Below are 16,063 nucleotides of genomic sequence, written 5' to 3'. Positions count from 1 at the left end.
TGAATCATTGCCCTCGACCTCTCTCTTCATACCTCGATTTGGCTCCTCACCATTGCCCTTCTGCAAAGAAATCTGCCTCTCAAAAGATGAGAACGTGCTCATTCTTGTCATCGCGACTGATCTCGTAACTCAAAATACTATGATCCCGATAATGGAGCATAAGCCTGTACCGTCTCGACGCAGGCGACGGCATAGCTGCGTCATCAGCACGCAATAGACACCCCGTCGCGCCGCCCTCCTGAATCGGACCAGCAGCGATGCCATAGAGTCCCCGAGGCGGCCGACGTCCTGCCTTTTCGTCCGAGAGCGTCGGCAGAACACGGTCAATCCGGAACCCTTGCTTCAGCTTATACCCGTTCCCCGGGATGTGGTAACGCGAGCGTGTCGGGGTCAGCAATATAGCACGACCCATGGCGGATCCGATCACCACGAGCGACAGCTCCGGGATGTGAAGAATCATATTGAGCCGCTCGGAATGCTGCAGTAAGGGGTGAGGGGGGTACATCCAGCTGATCGGGTCCTTGCAGAAGACCGCCGCACCGTCGTCTGGGTTGATACTGCGCATCTCAATGTCCTCTTCGTAGGTTCGCAAGATGCAGCACCGGTTGCCCAATTCTTCGAGGGCGCTCCTGTCCTGCTCCTTTGTGTTTCGATTCTTTACCAGAGGTCGACGAAGATACTGGAGGCGTCCAATGACTGTCGTTGGGGCAACGTACGTTTTGCCATCGTGAGGCGTATAGACCATGTCTAGCCAGGAAGATTGGAATTCGCTCATGTCGTAGTTCGGCGTGTTTTTGAAGAAGCTAGAAAGCATCTCAGGCGGCGCAATCTGCGTCATGCCTTCGCCAGACCCAACATTCTCTTCCGTTGCAGAAAGCGCCTCCTCGATGAAGACGATCTCATTCGCATCCTCTCCGTTGGGCCCACCCACGTCATCATCTTCGCTATCAAAAGCAGAAGAAGACATATCGTCCCATGCTGCGACCGGAATTTCTTCTCCCTCTTCGCTCCACCCGTCGTCGTCATCGTCTTCGTGATCCGGGGTGAACAGGACCGCATTTTGTGTCGCTGGGGCTCCAGGAGGGACAATAGCATTCGCGAGAGGTACAGCACCGCCGTCTACATTATTATCATTGTCGACTGGTGCCGGAGGAGGGGGAGGAGGCGGCGGCGGTGGAGGCGCCGGAAGTCCGAGAAACTGCTGGTTATTTAGTATAGCAGCTAGGAAAGCTGGCTGTTGATGCTGAAACCATGCCGCTCCGTGGTGGTGGCCGAACGCTTCAGGTTCCGGCATGCGTTGAGCAATCGGCTCCGCAGGGTGATCGCGAATGCGAGAGAGGCCCCGTTGGGTCTCAATCCATCGCCCAGCGTGGGAGTTTTTAGCGTTCATGATGTCCGACTCTTCCATGCCCAGGAGGTCTGTCACAGATCGTGCGGGCAGGAAACTCTCGTACGGAAGGACAATGACGCCCCAGCCCCTGAAATTGGATTAGCAGAGGTGATATTCAAGTGTCCGACAATGGCCTACATTGGATTACGGAACGCCCATTGCCCTTGGACGTTAGCTCTGTGCGATATCTTGAACGGCGCCGTTCCGGCCTTCCATATGTCCAAGATCCAGGTCGTCCCGTAGATATCGTTCGCAACAACTTTCTCAGCGTACCCATGATGGTCGTCCCAGAGAGAGAGATTGGGGATGTTGTGACCCCCTTCACCCAGGGGTATGCAAATCCTCCAATTTCGTTTCCTCTTGAGAACCGATCTTTCGCAGTGATCCAAGTGTCTCGCATGACAATCCATATCCTCGGGCAAGCGGGAGAGCCCAAAGGCGAAGACGGTGACTTCCCGCTTGTTGGAGCTAATGGCGATGAGTCGCGACTTTTGATGAATCGCGATGCCCCATGCCGAAATACCCACGTTCTCGCGCAAGAAGTACGTCGGCACCGGATTGGGTTCTCGACAAGCGGACGCTATACGCTCGATATACTTTGCAATCTTCCGGACGTAGTACGCGAAAACCGACCCATCGTCGTAGACCGAAACGAGGATTTCCTCTCTCCCGAGAAACCCGACGGCGACGTGGTTGATCTGATGGGAGAAGCGCAAATTCAGCGTGCCTCCAATATGTCGCGCGATCTTGTCAGGCTTCGTGGCCAGAATGAGGTTCGGCTCCCGAGGGAGTGCCTGTTTCGGGACGCCCTTGGGGCGATAGACGAAGATTCGGTTTTCGTACGCAGCGAAGTAGAGCTAGGAGAGGAGTCCCGTTAGCCAAGTGGTCGTCCCTCACGGCATCCGACGAAGCGGGAAGGGGAGATCCAACATTGTATCTCTGCGACAGAGCTGTCAGGTTGTTCCTAAAGTACGGCGTCTTCGGTATCTTCCTCTCCAAGGACATTGATTGTGAGCTGCCCGCATCCTCATCCTCGACACCCGTCACAATCTGGTCAGACGGGACGCCCTGCACAAGGGTGTCATTCTCGATGCCGTTGACGTGGTCGCGCTCGCGTTGCCGGACTATTTCGGTAGCTCCGTCGCCAAACTAAGAAAGTAGAGTCAGCATGCAAATCGATACTAGGAATAGCTGCAGAGGCTTCTCGCGTTGCCCCAAAGAAAACAAAAGCAGAGTTGCAGAGGAAGCAAAGTTGCGTCGTACGTACCCGATCGACACAGGTCTGGACCTGACACTTCCCCAACACAGCCTCGCGGAAGCCGCGATCATGATACTGACCCTGTTGGCCCGCCATCTACCGCACCTTGGAGTCTTTCTCTCCCTTTCGCCTCGCGCGCAACATACGAGCCGCCCTCCCCTTTGTTGTGGATTTGGCAAAGTATAGAATCTCGAGGCTTTGCCTGTTTCCGACGGAAAAAGAAACACACTGCCTTTTGCGACGGTTTGAAAGTGTGTGTATGGCTGCGCGAAGAAAGTTGGGTTGGTGGAAGGTGAGGTCTGGAGAATGGCCTCTCCTCATCCCCCCCCGCCGCAGCTCATCCGCAGCTTCCCTCTGGCCGCCGTTTGTCGTCAACCCACACACACCACCACCCTCCGGGACCTCCCACCTCCAACTCACGCGCGCAGCGGCACACCCACTGAGGGGTGTTGCTCCACTTTAATTTGCGGTTATCGATAAGGTGATGGCCTGATGACGGGACCTGATGGAAAGTCGGGCGGGTGGCACCTGCGTTTTCCATTCCATTGCTTTATCGATAACAGGAGCTTTCACAGAGGGTGTTGGGATCACCTTGCTGGATTGCTTGTCTGGAGAGGAGGGGTCGATTGTTTCAGCGAGCACGTTTTGCGGGGAGAAAACATTCCAGTGTATACCTTATACGAGGGCAGCAGTACCTACCTCATCCGTGAGCCTTTATCAACAGGACTTATAGGACGGTATTGAAAGAAGTCTCTGGTCACGAGTAGTGGTCGTACCTTCAGGCAAAAAGACGGATTAAGCATCAAGGCCACGGACATGCCATCCGACCAATTTTCCATCACCACAGCCACTGGAGACCATTCGCTGACCTCTTCATCGTGTCATACCACGTGGACTAGCATAATCAGCGCAGATAGATCAGTTCATACCTTAGTAGCAATGCTTCGCGTCACCTATGGCGGATGCCTCAGACGGGACGAGGAAGGGACTGAGAATTCATCCAAGGGACTCCTTATTCGTTGACTGCGTAGCCATTCATGAATCCAATTGCTTATATCAAAACTGTCATCCTAATCCCAACGTATGGCTATGTTCGCCAGTTTTTATGACATAATCGTCAGTGACCGTCTAGCTCGTGCCTGACCAAAGCCGGGTATCCGAAGCTGGCACTCCCAGAGTAAAAAAAACCAAAGTGCCTATAGTAAGAACCATTCCATAAAACGCCATTAAGGGGGAGTGGTAAAAAAGGAGGGGAAACATTTTCCATCTCTCGTGTCATCAAATACACATCGTCGCCAAGAGCTCCTCAATTCGCGACTCTAGAAGGCACACCTGTTCACCATCCAGCCAAAACTGCGGAGCGCACTACGCCCTCATAATCTCAACCATGTCCTTCATCCGGTAATCCAGCACGGGCGTGACCCAGTCGTCCTCGACGAGTGCATATGTCTCCTTGACGTTATCCTTTGGCTTCCGCGGGTTGACGGCCCAGTACCCGAAATCGGCGTCAATGACCTTGAGGTAACGCAGCAGGTTGTTCCAGTAATTGGCGTCGCCGATGCTGGGCTGGTGCGGCGCACCAAACTCGCCCACCCACACGGGCGCGACGTCGCCCTCGACGAGGTAGGCCCAGTTGTGCCGCATGGCCTTCACAAAGGAGGCGTACGCCCGCTTCGAGTACCGGCCCTCGAGGCTGCCCCAGCCGGACCAGGCGTACACGTGGGCCGAGTAGACGACGCGGTCGGGCACGTCGAGCACAACGGGCCGCTTCGCGACGCCGGTGAGGTCGTTGCCGGACTCGGTGCCGCCGACGATGACGAGCCAGTCCTTGTTCATCTCCAGCAGCCTGTTGCCGGCCTTCTCGGCCGCCGTGGCCCACTTGTCCCAGGTCATTGTGCCCCACACGCCGCGCACCTCGTTCCGCAGGTCGACGCCGATGACGCCCGGGTTGTCGACAAGGCGGAGCATAATCTTCTCCCAGTGCTGGATCCAGTCTTCTTCGGTCTGCTTGATGCGGCACAGCGGGCCGAGGTGGTCGTTGGCCCAGTGGGCGTCGCAGGGGTCGGCGCCGCAGCACCAGGTCGAGTGCGTGATGTGGTTGTTGACGATGACGGCGATGCCCGCGTCCGTCAGCGCCGTCACGCAAGCCTCGAATATGTCGAGGGCCTTGAGACCAATCAGGTCCGGGTTGGCGGCGACCAGCTCGGCCGGGATCGGGGGGTCGGTGATGACCATCTCGTCGCTGTAGGGCAGGCGGACGCTGTTGAAGCCCAGGCCGCGAATGGTCTGCGCAATGACATCGCGGTGCTGGACGTCGAGACCGCCGGGGATGTTGAGCTCGTCGCTGGCGCCGTACCAATTGACGGACAGGAGCTTGAAGCGACGTCCCTCCTCGTCAACAATGTCCCGGCCCTTTGTGTGCAGCGGCAGCGAGTACGTGTCGATGCTGGTCTCCTGGGCCGGAGGTAGTAGGGGCCGCTGCTGGAATAGCTGGGCCTCTGGGTCAGGCACCCAGGGGACACCGAGAGCGGCCTCTGCTTTCCACAAGTAGTGGACGTAGCCGCCGAGGAAGACGAGGGACAGTATGAGAAACATTCTAAAGGACGAGAATCTGACGAAGCCAAGGTGGCAGGTTCTCTTTCTTAATCTCGAATGTGTTGTTGCTGTTGGTGCAGAAGGCTGAGGTGAGGTTGAGATCTTGCGGAAGAAGAGGCCGGTGGAGGCTCCATGATCTTCTGTTGTCGCAGAATTGTCTATGCTCGGGAGGTAGACACCACCTCTAGCTGGCGGAGTGCTCGGTTGCTCGATGTCATCAATCGGCGTCCCAGGTTGGGGACGTCCCGCGCTCCAGCGCCAAACCCTGGCTGGCGTGCCGGGGTTCAGCTTGAAGATCTCGGAGAACGGCATCACTAATATTCCGATAAGATAAGCGATAAGGTTGGGTTGTGGGACTTGTGCCCGTCCAATCAGTGGAGTCCGGTGTCACCACCTTGAGAGCTGAGGTGAGTCCGCTGAGAGGCTCCCCTTGGCGGGATCGGGAAGCGGTGGGCTTGTGCGGGAGGTGGTGGTGTCAAGCCGGGGCAAACTAGTCCCTTTCCAGCGCCAGCCCTGCTGCAAGGACAAAGCCTCAAATCCGACGGACGACGGACGGGGGTTGCAGACTGCAGAGCTTGTCCCGACGATGCCGATAACCTAACAAACGGGCAAGATGACCTCACACACCTTGAACCTGTCTGTGTTCTGCTTTTGCTTTTGCTTTCTCCCTGTAATGAGGTGTTCCTTACTTTTTGATCTCCTTGAGAGACTTTAGCCTGAGCAGGGTATAAGAACGTTTCGACTACGTGCTCGGGAACGCAACGCTTCAATGTTCGGACTGCGCTTTTCGTTCCTTCGAGATGTTCCCTTTTCGTCTCGTTTTGATGTCGTCCGGTGAAACGCTCACACCGAATACGCGCACAGCCCTTGTAGACGTCAGGCCGTTTCCGTCTTGGCGGTATTGATAGGTTTCTTACTCTCTGTCTGATTTCCCTTCCCTTCTTTTTTTCCCCCTTCTCGGCCAGGTTCCGCTGCCGTCCGTTGTTTTCGCTTTCGGTATGTTACTCGATTCCACCCAACTTCCAGGCCAAAACCTCAGTACCGTCCTCAGTCGTTGATGGTCGACAGTTCTGAAGCTGACTGAAACGTTTTTCTTCTGTTTCGTAGTTCGTGGTGGCTTGGATCAAGTGAATTCAGAAACCCAGTCGGTTCAGTATCTGAAACGATAACTTGGTGGATGAGTGTCCTTGTCGTGTAAGCTAGGATCAACAGTTCGTCGTCGTTGATGCCTCGTCGTCAGAAGTCATGCACACGTTTCGGTCAGAGTCTCTCAGTATAAATGACGAAACTTTTTTTTTTTTGGTTACAAGTGTAAGAAAAAAGGGACTATACTCGTACGTGAGTTTCTTCCTTTTGGAAGCCCAACCTACTTATAATCAAAAGAATGGGCAGATGAGTGAAAAAGTCCGTACACTGCCCGAACAGTCAATCTGCACTTCCCGCTTACATCACATAAGCCTAGCAGAAGTCAAGACCTGGGTCCCTCCGAAGAAGCCGGAGCGGAAGGCATTGGGATGCAATGGAATTGGATGACATGGCACTTGATCAATGGCTCGCTCCAATGCGATTGCTGAGATTTGTTTGGCCCCCCTCCGCTGCTGCTCCTCGAATCACTCGTGAAAACCCCGACCATTCCGCATCTTCCGGGCGGGCTTATCCCATAATCCCACCCACAGCAACACCAACACCACCACCATCCTTGTTCGGTAGTTTCCTCATGTTTCCACCCATTGGGCCGTCAGGGAACTAAGGACATGCACAATCCGGTACTTGATAAGGCCATCTCGCATTAAATTGTCGCGTGACTCTTCTATTTTTCGGACTCTCAACTGCTCCTACATGTCCGTCAATCGTGATTCGTTCCGCCAATCCCGTTCCCTCTCCCGCCCCGATACTGAAGCGCCGAGGCCCATGGCCCCCATCCATCAATAAGAGAGAGGCTCCCGCCGCCGACCTTCCCACAATCCTTTCCTTCAGGTCTTTAAATTGTGGGGGCAACGTACTCTTCGCATTCCTTCGCGGCATAAACGAGACCGAGACGCCGACGCTGATATTACATTGATTTTTTCTGACATATTGACATGGCCGACGAGGCCGGTGGTTCCTCCACATTACATCATCTTTCTCAAATTCTTCTTGCGACACTGATCAGTGTTCATCGTCAGCGCGGATCAGCGCGGGCAAAGATCCAACTTCGGCCGAATCGTGCCGCTCTTTTTATGTTGTCGGGTATTGTTGCGCGCGCGCTTAAAAGCAGGCGCTTGAAATATGGTTTCGTCCGATTTCAGACGCATTGTTCTCTCCGTTTTTATTTTTTTTGTTCTCTTCTTCTCGTTCCGTCATGACCAGCTGCTTCGTCTCATTATATACGGTTCATCCCAAGTGGGTTCATGTCATCGAAGCCGTCCCCTCGGGATCGTGATTCGGGCCGAGCGTAAGTCGCTCGCGCGTCCCAGGTGGGAGGTGTTTGCGGCGGTCGAGGACTCGAGAACGACCGCATCGGCGGCTGATAGCGAGCGGTCTGCCCAAAGTAATCCGGCGTTCTTCGTCGTTCGCTGTTGGGACTTACGATGGGGGATTTGACTGGAGAGATTGGTGTTACAACAGCGCTCGAGTCTCTGGACAGCATCTCGTACGCACGTGTGTCTTTCTTGACATCGTATCTGGCATCCACCGATACGAACTCCTTTTTGTTTCTGCCTAGGCAGGAGGTGAAAAGGTCCACCCAGCCAAGGACCATGGCCCAGCGACCCAGTAGGAAGAGCAGCCAGATACCATTCATCTGGATCAAGTCAGTCACCTGAGAAAGTGTACAGGGCATAGGGGAGCGTCACTTACCGCCAGAAGGATGAGGACCGCCGTAATAGTTGCCTCGTTGACAACCATGTTCTTAGCCTTGTCCAAACACTTCGTCCTGTCACCTTTGGTGCTGACAAGACAGAGAATCCAAGCCTGGGCTATGCTCTCGTCGTCATGTACTGCCTGGACCGTGTTGTCCTGGAACACGAAGACGACAGAGAAGAAGATGACGTCGGCAATGATGATGAGAACAATAGCAATACCTCGCCATTGGAGAGAAATGACACGTCGCACTCGGCGGTATGCTTGACGGGGGCTCATGGTCTGGATGCTATTGCTGTATGTGGGCAAGCTCGACCCTTCTGTCGACGCACTGTTGTCGGCTAGGGAAGCAAGATAGACCTTGATACAATATCCGAAAGTGGCGAATTGGATGATGACCGTGAGACCGGCGAATACCAGCAGAGGTATCCAGAAATCGGCAAGACTGTTCTTGTGGTTGATGTGACAAGTAGCGCCGAATCGGAACGACACGCCACTGAAGACGAGGGCAACGACGATGCCAACAAGCGGGATGCCCCAGCCCGTAGCTTGGGCAAAAATCATAAAGTTGCGGCCCACGACAACTTGCCAACAAATCTGGAGATGCAGGGACAACGATCGCAAGAAGACCCACATGACACCGGCCCAGCCTCCGAGCAAGAGAAAGGCCCCAGAGGCACCACAGACTTTGCTCGACTTCATGCTGTGCGGTGTGATGTCGTTGTAGCATTGCTCCGGTTGATCGGCAAGTGGCACGACGAAGCCAAGCTGAAGGGGAGGTCAGTCTCCCTCGTCCCTATTCGAAGGGCGGGCTACTTACGTTCATGATGAACACAGCTATTGTCAAGCAAATGCTGAGGTAGTGTCTGTAGGTTTTATCAACAGGCAGAAAAGCCCATGATATCAGGAGGAAGAGACAGCATGCTGCGCTAGCGACGCAGACCCAGTTGGCTGCCGTTGTCAGAGTGTTGAAGTAATCCGGGTAGACCCAGTCCGTAAGCGGGCAGGGCAAGCAACACTGTAAGGTCGCGGTCAAGTTTTGGCATAGCCGGCCTTCGATAACTGTGAAAGGTCAACAACTTGACCGGTCATGCCGTAGCTCATCAAACTTACACCCTTCGTCGATTGGAAACAAGCTCGCAGAGTAGAATGGGATGGGACAGCCTCCCCTTGCGAGAGATTCGTTGGCCATGGTCGAATTATAGCTGACGGGCGACTGAAATATGTACGGCCGTTCAAAGTTCCGTTCGTTGTCGAGTCGGGCAGCCGCTTGATGATGATCCTGTTCCAGTAGCCAATACTACTTTGGACAATGCGTGGACGAGTATCGCAGTATAGCAATGGTGCTCAAGCGTAGTGATATATCGTAGCAGTGATGATCGTAGTCCTGACGGCTGTTTTCGGTGTCGGATGCCCTCTAAATGGCGTGTAGTTTGAACAATTTCCCCAAGTAACGTCCTCAGTCCCGCTGAAGTTCAAGTCTTGTCTTTACTTGAACCGTATTCCCAGATATTCGTATATGTTCCGGCGAACTAGGTAGGGCGAGCGGCGTCTAAGTTGTCGGCGAGATTTTGCAGCATGGGACAGAGACGTCTCTGGCTATATCGCTACCGTCATGGTCCGTAATTGGAGGACAGGTCAGGGCGATGCCGGTTGATGGTAGCGTAGCAACAGCAACTCGGGGTATCAAGGAGAGACGTGAGCAGAAGCAACGACGAAGGAGCCCAGAACCGATCAAGAGGACCCTCGAGTGAAAAGAAGGAGGGTGGGACATCATTATGTACATCGATGCGTGGGCTACTGGGTAGTGTCCGCTCAACTTTCTGCAGAGGCGTGCGGGTGTGTGGTGTCTGGCTGTCTGTCTCTCTCCTTCACTCGGCCGCTCTGGTGTGTACTTCGTAGTGTACTCCGTACCATCAGGTTCAACCAGTCGCGGCGCTGGTCCCGGGGTCCAGGCCAGAGATGCTGGGGTACCACGACTCCACGGACCAGGCAGGACTCGGGAACGGGTATTTTGCGTGTGATGGGTCGGCCAACTCTGGGACTGACATGGGCAGGCTACTTCGTACAGTATAGTTGGGCGTGGACAGGGGCCAATTAGGGACATAGACTAGGTGACGATGATGGGCGTCCTTGTAGGAAAAATCCCGACGACCCTCTCTGGCGGCGACGGTGGGACGGAACTCAGCGAGCTTCGCGTGAGGCGATGCATCGTCGTCTGCATGCCCTATTGGGGAGGCGACAGTCTTCATGGCAGGGGTGTGGAGGTTAGCGTGAGAATGGAATTGAGGGATTGATGGACCAGGCCCAGGATGGAAGAGAGGCACAGGCACAGCAAGAGGAGAGGAGGGTTTTCATGGCCTTCCATTGTGTTGTTGGATTCGAGGGACGCTAGGAGGGAGGGTGAAGTCTGGTGGGGTAGGGTGTGGATTTGATGGCCGCCGACCAGGGACTGGGAAGGGGAAAAAAAAAAAAAGAAAAAAAGATGCACCAAAAGGAGAGGGGAATTGGAAGAGGAGGAGCGCTTGGTGCAATAAGCAGAGGGACGGACGCAGGAGATGGAGGAAGAGGAGGAGGAGGAAAGCCTGAAAGAGGGGGGAGGGGTGTACTTCGTAATCACTCTTGCGAAAGGGGGGCGTGAACGTGGGAAGAAAAGATGGGGCATTGTTAACAGACCCACATCGGCGGCCGGGGGACTCTCGACCTGGCCGGGCTGCTGTCGTGTGGCCGGGAATTCCACCTCCAGACTGCTCAGGTACTCCGTACTGCGTGGCTGCTCACCTCGCTCCAGTTAAGGTGCTGCATCTTCCGTGGCGGACCAAATCCTGGATGCCCATCGAGTAACCCCACCAGCAGAGAGACCAGTCAAGGCCGCAGACAGGCCTCAACGAGGGTATTCAGTGGATCTTTCTCCCGGTGTTGTTCAGCACCTGTCCACAGTCCACGGCGTCCCGCTAAATATTTCACCACTCACAATGCGCACAACCCGTGTCGACAAGTGTGCTGAAAACATTCCTGGGCACCTTTACGGAGTATCACCCAGATGCAATATCTCGGTTGGCTTGAAATGTGCTTCTGCAGTCCCTCATTCATCAATGCCTTTCATCACGCGAAGGGGGCACAGCACGAATTGCCCCTGGTTTGATGGGCACCATGCCGTCCAATTTGCCTTCCAACATCTTGTCATGGTGGCTTTTCTCTCTGTCTCTCTCTCTTTCCATGACTCTTCGTTTCTTGGACTGCTCAGCTCTCCTTCCACAATTGTCCATCCTGTTCCTGCCAAGTTGGCATATAGTGGGCGGTGGCGTTGCCCAAGGCAGGTTGAGGATGGATACTCCGTACCTTCCAGGTTGAGTACGAAGACTTTCCGTGTTGATAATAACGCAACCAAGGTAAGCTGGTGAGGAAGGCATGGAAGGAGTCACATCTTCTCTGCAGTTGCCCGTCACCCATGTCCCGTGTCAGACATGACATAAGGTAAAGTTCGACGGCTGAATTGGGAAAGATCACTGCGAGCCCCTCGCACTCCCCTGCTTCCGTTTTTCATGCTCTTCACGCGTCGAGCCTATCATTCGAGCTATCCAGCTAGGTCCCTGTGATGTGCTCTCTTGCCGCCGTGGCCGCTGCGCGCCGGCCGCCGCCTCTACTCAACCCCAACCGCGTGACCCAATCTTGGACCACCTAACGACCCCGATCTGAAAGTTGACCTCGATTCAACCCTCTCGTTCTACGGATACCGCAGTCTTTCGTCTTTACGGAGATCTTATTTCTGGTCTGGTCTGGTCTGGTCGAACAACATTCGGCAAATCGATCCCCAGAAAACTCAAACAAAGCATGCCGCGCATGGCTTTTCAAGGCCTCCCGCCAACCCAATCGAGGGCTTTCACTAGCAAACTCCAACAGTGCCGTGCTCTGCCGATGCCACCTCACCTCAGCCTCTACCAACCGTTCATGCCTTGGGGCTTATAACACGCCCAGCTATCGACGCTGTCTACGCTGTACACATGGTGTGGCGCGTATCGGATGCACCACCGACCGTCAGTTGACTCAGATCCCTCACCTCCATCACCGACCGCTCCCTCGGCACGGCAGCGAGCGAGACATTGCCAGTCGAATGTCTCTCACTGACGTTTCCCTCGTTGCAATGCGCCTGCATGTCTCACCTTAGCCCTTGCCATCACGAAGAGCCCGGTGACAATCATGGCTCGGCTTCAGCTTTGCCCGGCATCTCTCACCGCTTTAGCTTTGCTTCCTGACTTTACGATTCTCTTTTGCGATACTCCAGCAACGAGATGGATCGAAGCAAGCCGAACAAACCACTTTAGCCATTTCCCATTGTTTGGTACTCGAGCGAGCGTTTCGAAGGCGGCTGAGCCATAGCTAAAAGCTGCGTGGCTAGTGCCCGCGAGTCAGCTGAATAGCGGCTTTTTGAAATCCCAGCCTTCTGGTGCTGCTGGCAAAGTGCCGAGAACGTGCGTGCCTCTCGCTGTGCACAGACAAGTTACCAAAGCAAAAGGAACCAGAAGTGACGCCAGGTGCGCTTCTTCTGTTTGTGTACCTCGTCGAATCGGTCTATTCCGCGACCAAGAATAAACGCAACGTGTTGACGACTCTTTGCCACGTTGGCCCACATTCAAATCCGGACGTTGCACTTTACTACCACTTCGCAGAAAACGCCTCTTAATGTCTGTCAATATAGTCCTTGGCCACGTCAAAGGCCCGACATGGCACCCCTGGACTTACAAAGCTGTAACGCTTCTATGAATTCTCTGTACGGAGTACGGATACCCACGGCTCGTACGTACTTACATAGCAGAGGGAGGGCAAAAGCAGCCAGCCGATTTTAGGGCTGAGCAATGCCTTGCCTGTTGCGTCGCTTGTCCAGCTGAAAGGGAGGCAAACCATCGGCTCCCCTTGCTTGTCCGCAGGAACCTCATGTCTAGATCTTCTCTCAACGGTGAGAGAAGCAGAAGTGCCAAATCGAGAGAGACACAGAGGAGACAAGCAAGGGGGGTTTCACGTACTGTCTCGCAGAAGTCTTGTTCCAACCTTCAAGCATGCCCAAGAGCGAAGCCGCAATTGTGCCAACTGCGACTAACGTGGTGGCTTCTGTACTCAGCAGCTAGCACGCAGCATAGGACGAATGACCACCATAAAAGAAAGACAACGATCGCTAGCAACGTACCTCTGTGGACACCCGTCTTAGTTTCCAACCAGCTCCAACTATCCGAAGAGTGTAATGACGGTCTTGCGATTCCGCGCGGGGAAGAAATGCTAGCAGCCATGCCCATTGCCCGCAACGAGTCTTCCGAAGACCTTGTTGTTGTTGGTTGCGATGTTTTAAGGGCCAAGACCAACAAGCACACTCAGAAAAGGGGGCTCCACCGTTCATTTTGCCAGGCGCCTTCAATCTCAAGAAACCATGCTAAGGCATGTCAATTGCCATGGCGTTCGGAGCCCTGTCAGCCAAAAAGAGATCTCTGGGGCAAGATCCCGGTGTTCCATCACTTTGGAAGCGTGAATGGATGACCATCTACGGAGCAGATTGACCAAGTGCGCGCACAAAGACGAAGTTTGCTTCCTAGCAGCCTGGAAGGCAAGGCTTGGCATTCAGCTCCCACTCCACCTGGATCACGAAGCGCTACAGCTCCAGGTTAAGGTGGCCATGATCGTTATGGTCGTCAACGATTTTGTGACCCGAATCAATCGTCAGCGCGCATACGCCGCCGAGTCTTCATATGGGCGTGCCGTCCCTGAGCCTCTCAGCGCCCACGAAGCGATCGGAAAGATATGAATGGCCAATGTGTCTCATTGCGTTGCCCATACGAGCCCCTGCTTTGCAGATCGATTGGCAGTCACCGTGGAGCACAGCGCTGGAGCAAAGCTGGTGGGGTTGTGCTTCTCTTCGCTTGGCTCGGCCAATCACGAGGCCCAACAACCTGGAAATCATTCCAATCGACCGATGCGAAAGGATGGCCTTGAAGTCGCTGGATTGTGTGCTTCATTGACGGGTTGAGAAGCCCTAAGTGCTTCCTCCGAGCCTAGGACCCGTTGAGCAAAAAGCAAATTTCAACTCGTGTCTCGGCGCGCCCTACAGCTCAATGCCCGTCACTGCAGGTTCTGAACCATCCTGACTTCTGCATGAGCTACGCAGACGTACGTCTTTCGCAGCGCGGAATGATGTGCCTGACATAGGGGTGCAGCCGACACTGCGCAGCGCGGTAGGAGAGACTTCCCGCAGCTCCGCGACCCTTGATGCCACCCCCTCGAGTTGGTGGTCCCCTGTTCTTGCACAGACATGTCCATTTCGGTCAGCCAAAGACGACCACCCAGCAGCAGTCCCACCCACACCTTTTACCCCTGGCACACCACCCCGCAACACGCCTCCACCACCACAAATCACAATCACCACCACCACCATCGCAGACCCCTGCTCAGCTAGCCTGGCGTGTCTGGGCGTCACGAAGGTGTCTTCATCTACGGATATTAGTCTCTACCAGACGGCGCACTAGATGAACCAGCGCACTATAGTGGCTCTGTAGCCGCGGACTGGTGACATCCGACAAAGTTTAACTCAGTATGAACCTCAATGCACTATCGAATAGGGATTTCCGCAAGTCCAGCGATGACATCGATGTTCGGATAAGGAGAGGAAGGGTTTCGAAATCAATCCCATCGGTCACTGGTTCGGCGTATACGGCTCATGTCATTTCTATCTGCCCTACATCCATGACCCGGGTGTCAGGCTGAGGATGAAAGTTGGTAGTCTCGAAACAGCATTGTACACAGTAGTTCGGTACGGCAAGCCGCATCGCCGGAATATCTGCACAAAGTGGAAGGCGGTTTGATCGACTGTACCCGTCAGATATCTGAGATTCAAGGCATCCATCCTATTGGCTCGAGTTGAACTTATGGGCTGTCAAATCGTCTGGATTGTCAACTTCGCAACCAGGTTGAGGCGCGATCTGAGTCGTCACAGCTGCAGGGTCGAAAACCACTTAGACAAGGAATTGCAGTCACCATCTTGATTGACCGTTCAGAATCCCAACAGTGTGCCTCAGAGTCGATAGCGCGCAGGCTGTCCTGTCACATCTGCTGAATACAAGACCTTCCAATACCAGAAGCTACGGGTAGGGGTCCTAGCTTGGCGTTGGCGTTGGCACTGTTTTGTTGTGACAGCCTTCGGAAGAGCTTCTCGAACATACGGAAATGCGGAAGTGCCGCAAATATGTCGCTCGGCCGCGATTTTGGGTCCAGACAACGAACGCAACCTTAGCTTACATTCAAATGACAAAGCCGAATTTTCGTCATTTCCGTCATATCGTTATGGCAAACGACATGGCGTCAGCCAACCTCTAGGTTGTTTGGAATATCTTGCGCATCGACAAACCCGTTGCCCGGATCGGATTGGTGCGCTGAGCAGCAATACTCAATTCTGCTCCCGCCAGCGACCAGCTTTATTTCGGTCTCAGACAAAGAGCCCCTTAGGAAATTGCGACAACTTCTTGAGTACGGCATACCAGAGGGACCACCATCTCAATTAGGGAATCGACACTTTCCGGAAAGGTTGAGGATCCGGACCACTCGGGGAAGAGGCTTGACCACATCGTCGGGTCCTGAAGCCGAATCATTGTCATCGCGAGAGCCCCGCTGTATGCATGCTCAATGTAACAGCTACCGTGGTCTACGAGCCTAGCCCTTGCCGACAACAAGAAGAATTTTCTGAAGCGAGCAAGCCAATGACCAGCATTGTTTCGCTGGTTGCACCGACTTCAGCATGAGAATTCCTATCCTGTTATCGCAGTAGAGGAAGACATACACGGCTCACCTGTGACGTCGGTACCAGATAATGGAACGGCAACGGATGACCGACAACTTCCCTTGGACCTACGAGGTATGGTCTACCGAATCAATGGTGGATTACGCCACGACACCCAACGCCCAACGCCCGGCTCTAGTCACAGCATGGCCGGGCAGGC

At 54.4% G+C, this 16,063-nt stretch overlaps 5 protein-coding genes across 5 annotated transcripts; 1 reads left to right on the top strand and 4 right to left on the bottom strand.

Annotated features, from left to right (window-relative positions):
• Positions 1-79: 79 nt before the first annotated feature.
• CCOS01_07849 (uncharacterized protein) lies at positions 80-2,744 on the bottom strand (the record flags this gene model as incomplete). Its single annotated transcript, XM_060456012.1, has 4 exons — positions 80-1,478; positions 1,529-2,247; positions 2,321-2,539; positions 2,658-2,744. 4 exons carry the CDS (start codon positions 2,742-2,744, stop codon positions 80-82), a joined length of 2,424 nt encoding a protein of 807 aa, XP_060313904.1.
• Positions 2,745-4,013: 1,269 nt separating this feature from the next.
• Positions 4,014-5,555, bottom strand: CCOS01_07848 (cellulase; the record flags this gene model as incomplete). The annotated part of the gene is made up of 1 exon (XM_060456011.1): positions 4,014-5,555. The coding sequence occupies one exon, from the start codon at positions 5,553-5,555 to the stop codon at positions 4,014-4,016; it is 1,542 nt and encodes a 513-aa protein (XP_060313903.1).
• Positions 5,556-7,605: 2,050 nt separating this feature from the next.
• CCOS01_07847 (uncharacterized protein) lies at positions 7,606-9,276 on the bottom strand (the record flags this gene model as incomplete). Its single annotated transcript, XM_060456010.1, has 4 exons — positions 7,606-8,025; positions 8,082-8,852; positions 8,905-9,146; positions 9,198-9,276. The coding sequence occupies 4 exons, from the start codon at positions 9,274-9,276 to the stop codon at positions 7,606-7,608; spliced, it is 1,512 nt and encodes a 503-aa protein (XP_060313902.1).
• Positions 9,277-10,006: 730 nt separating this feature from the next.
• CCOS01_07846 (uncharacterized protein) lies at positions 10,007-10,336 on the bottom strand (the record flags this gene model as incomplete). The annotated part of the gene is made up of 1 exon (XM_060456009.1): positions 10,007-10,336. One exon carries the CDS (start codon positions 10,334-10,336, stop codon positions 10,007-10,009), a length of 330 nt encoding a protein of 109 aa, XP_060313901.1.
• A 3,269-nt stretch (positions 10,337-13,605) lies between these two features.
• Positions 13,606-14,596, top strand: CCOS01_07845 (uncharacterized protein; the record flags this gene model as incomplete). Its single annotated transcript, XM_060456008.1, has 3 exons — positions 13,606-13,828; positions 13,928-14,078; positions 14,239-14,596. 3 exons carry the CDS (start codon positions 13,606-13,608, stop codon positions 14,594-14,596), a joined length of 732 nt encoding a protein of 243 aa, XP_060313900.1.
• Positions 14,597-16,063: the final 1,467 nt, after the last annotated feature.

This window comes from Colletotrichum costaricense, assembly GCF_030867565.1.
Source record: "Colletotrichum costaricense strain IMI 309622 chromosome Unknown Scaffold_7.1, whole genome shotgun sequence".
Classification (NCBI taxonomy): Eukaryota; Fungi; Ascomycota; class Sordariomycetes; order Glomerellales; family Glomerellaceae; genus Colletotrichum; species Colletotrichum costaricense.
Note: the sequence above shows the minus strand (reverse complement) of the source record. Positions and strands in the feature narration are given on the sequence as shown.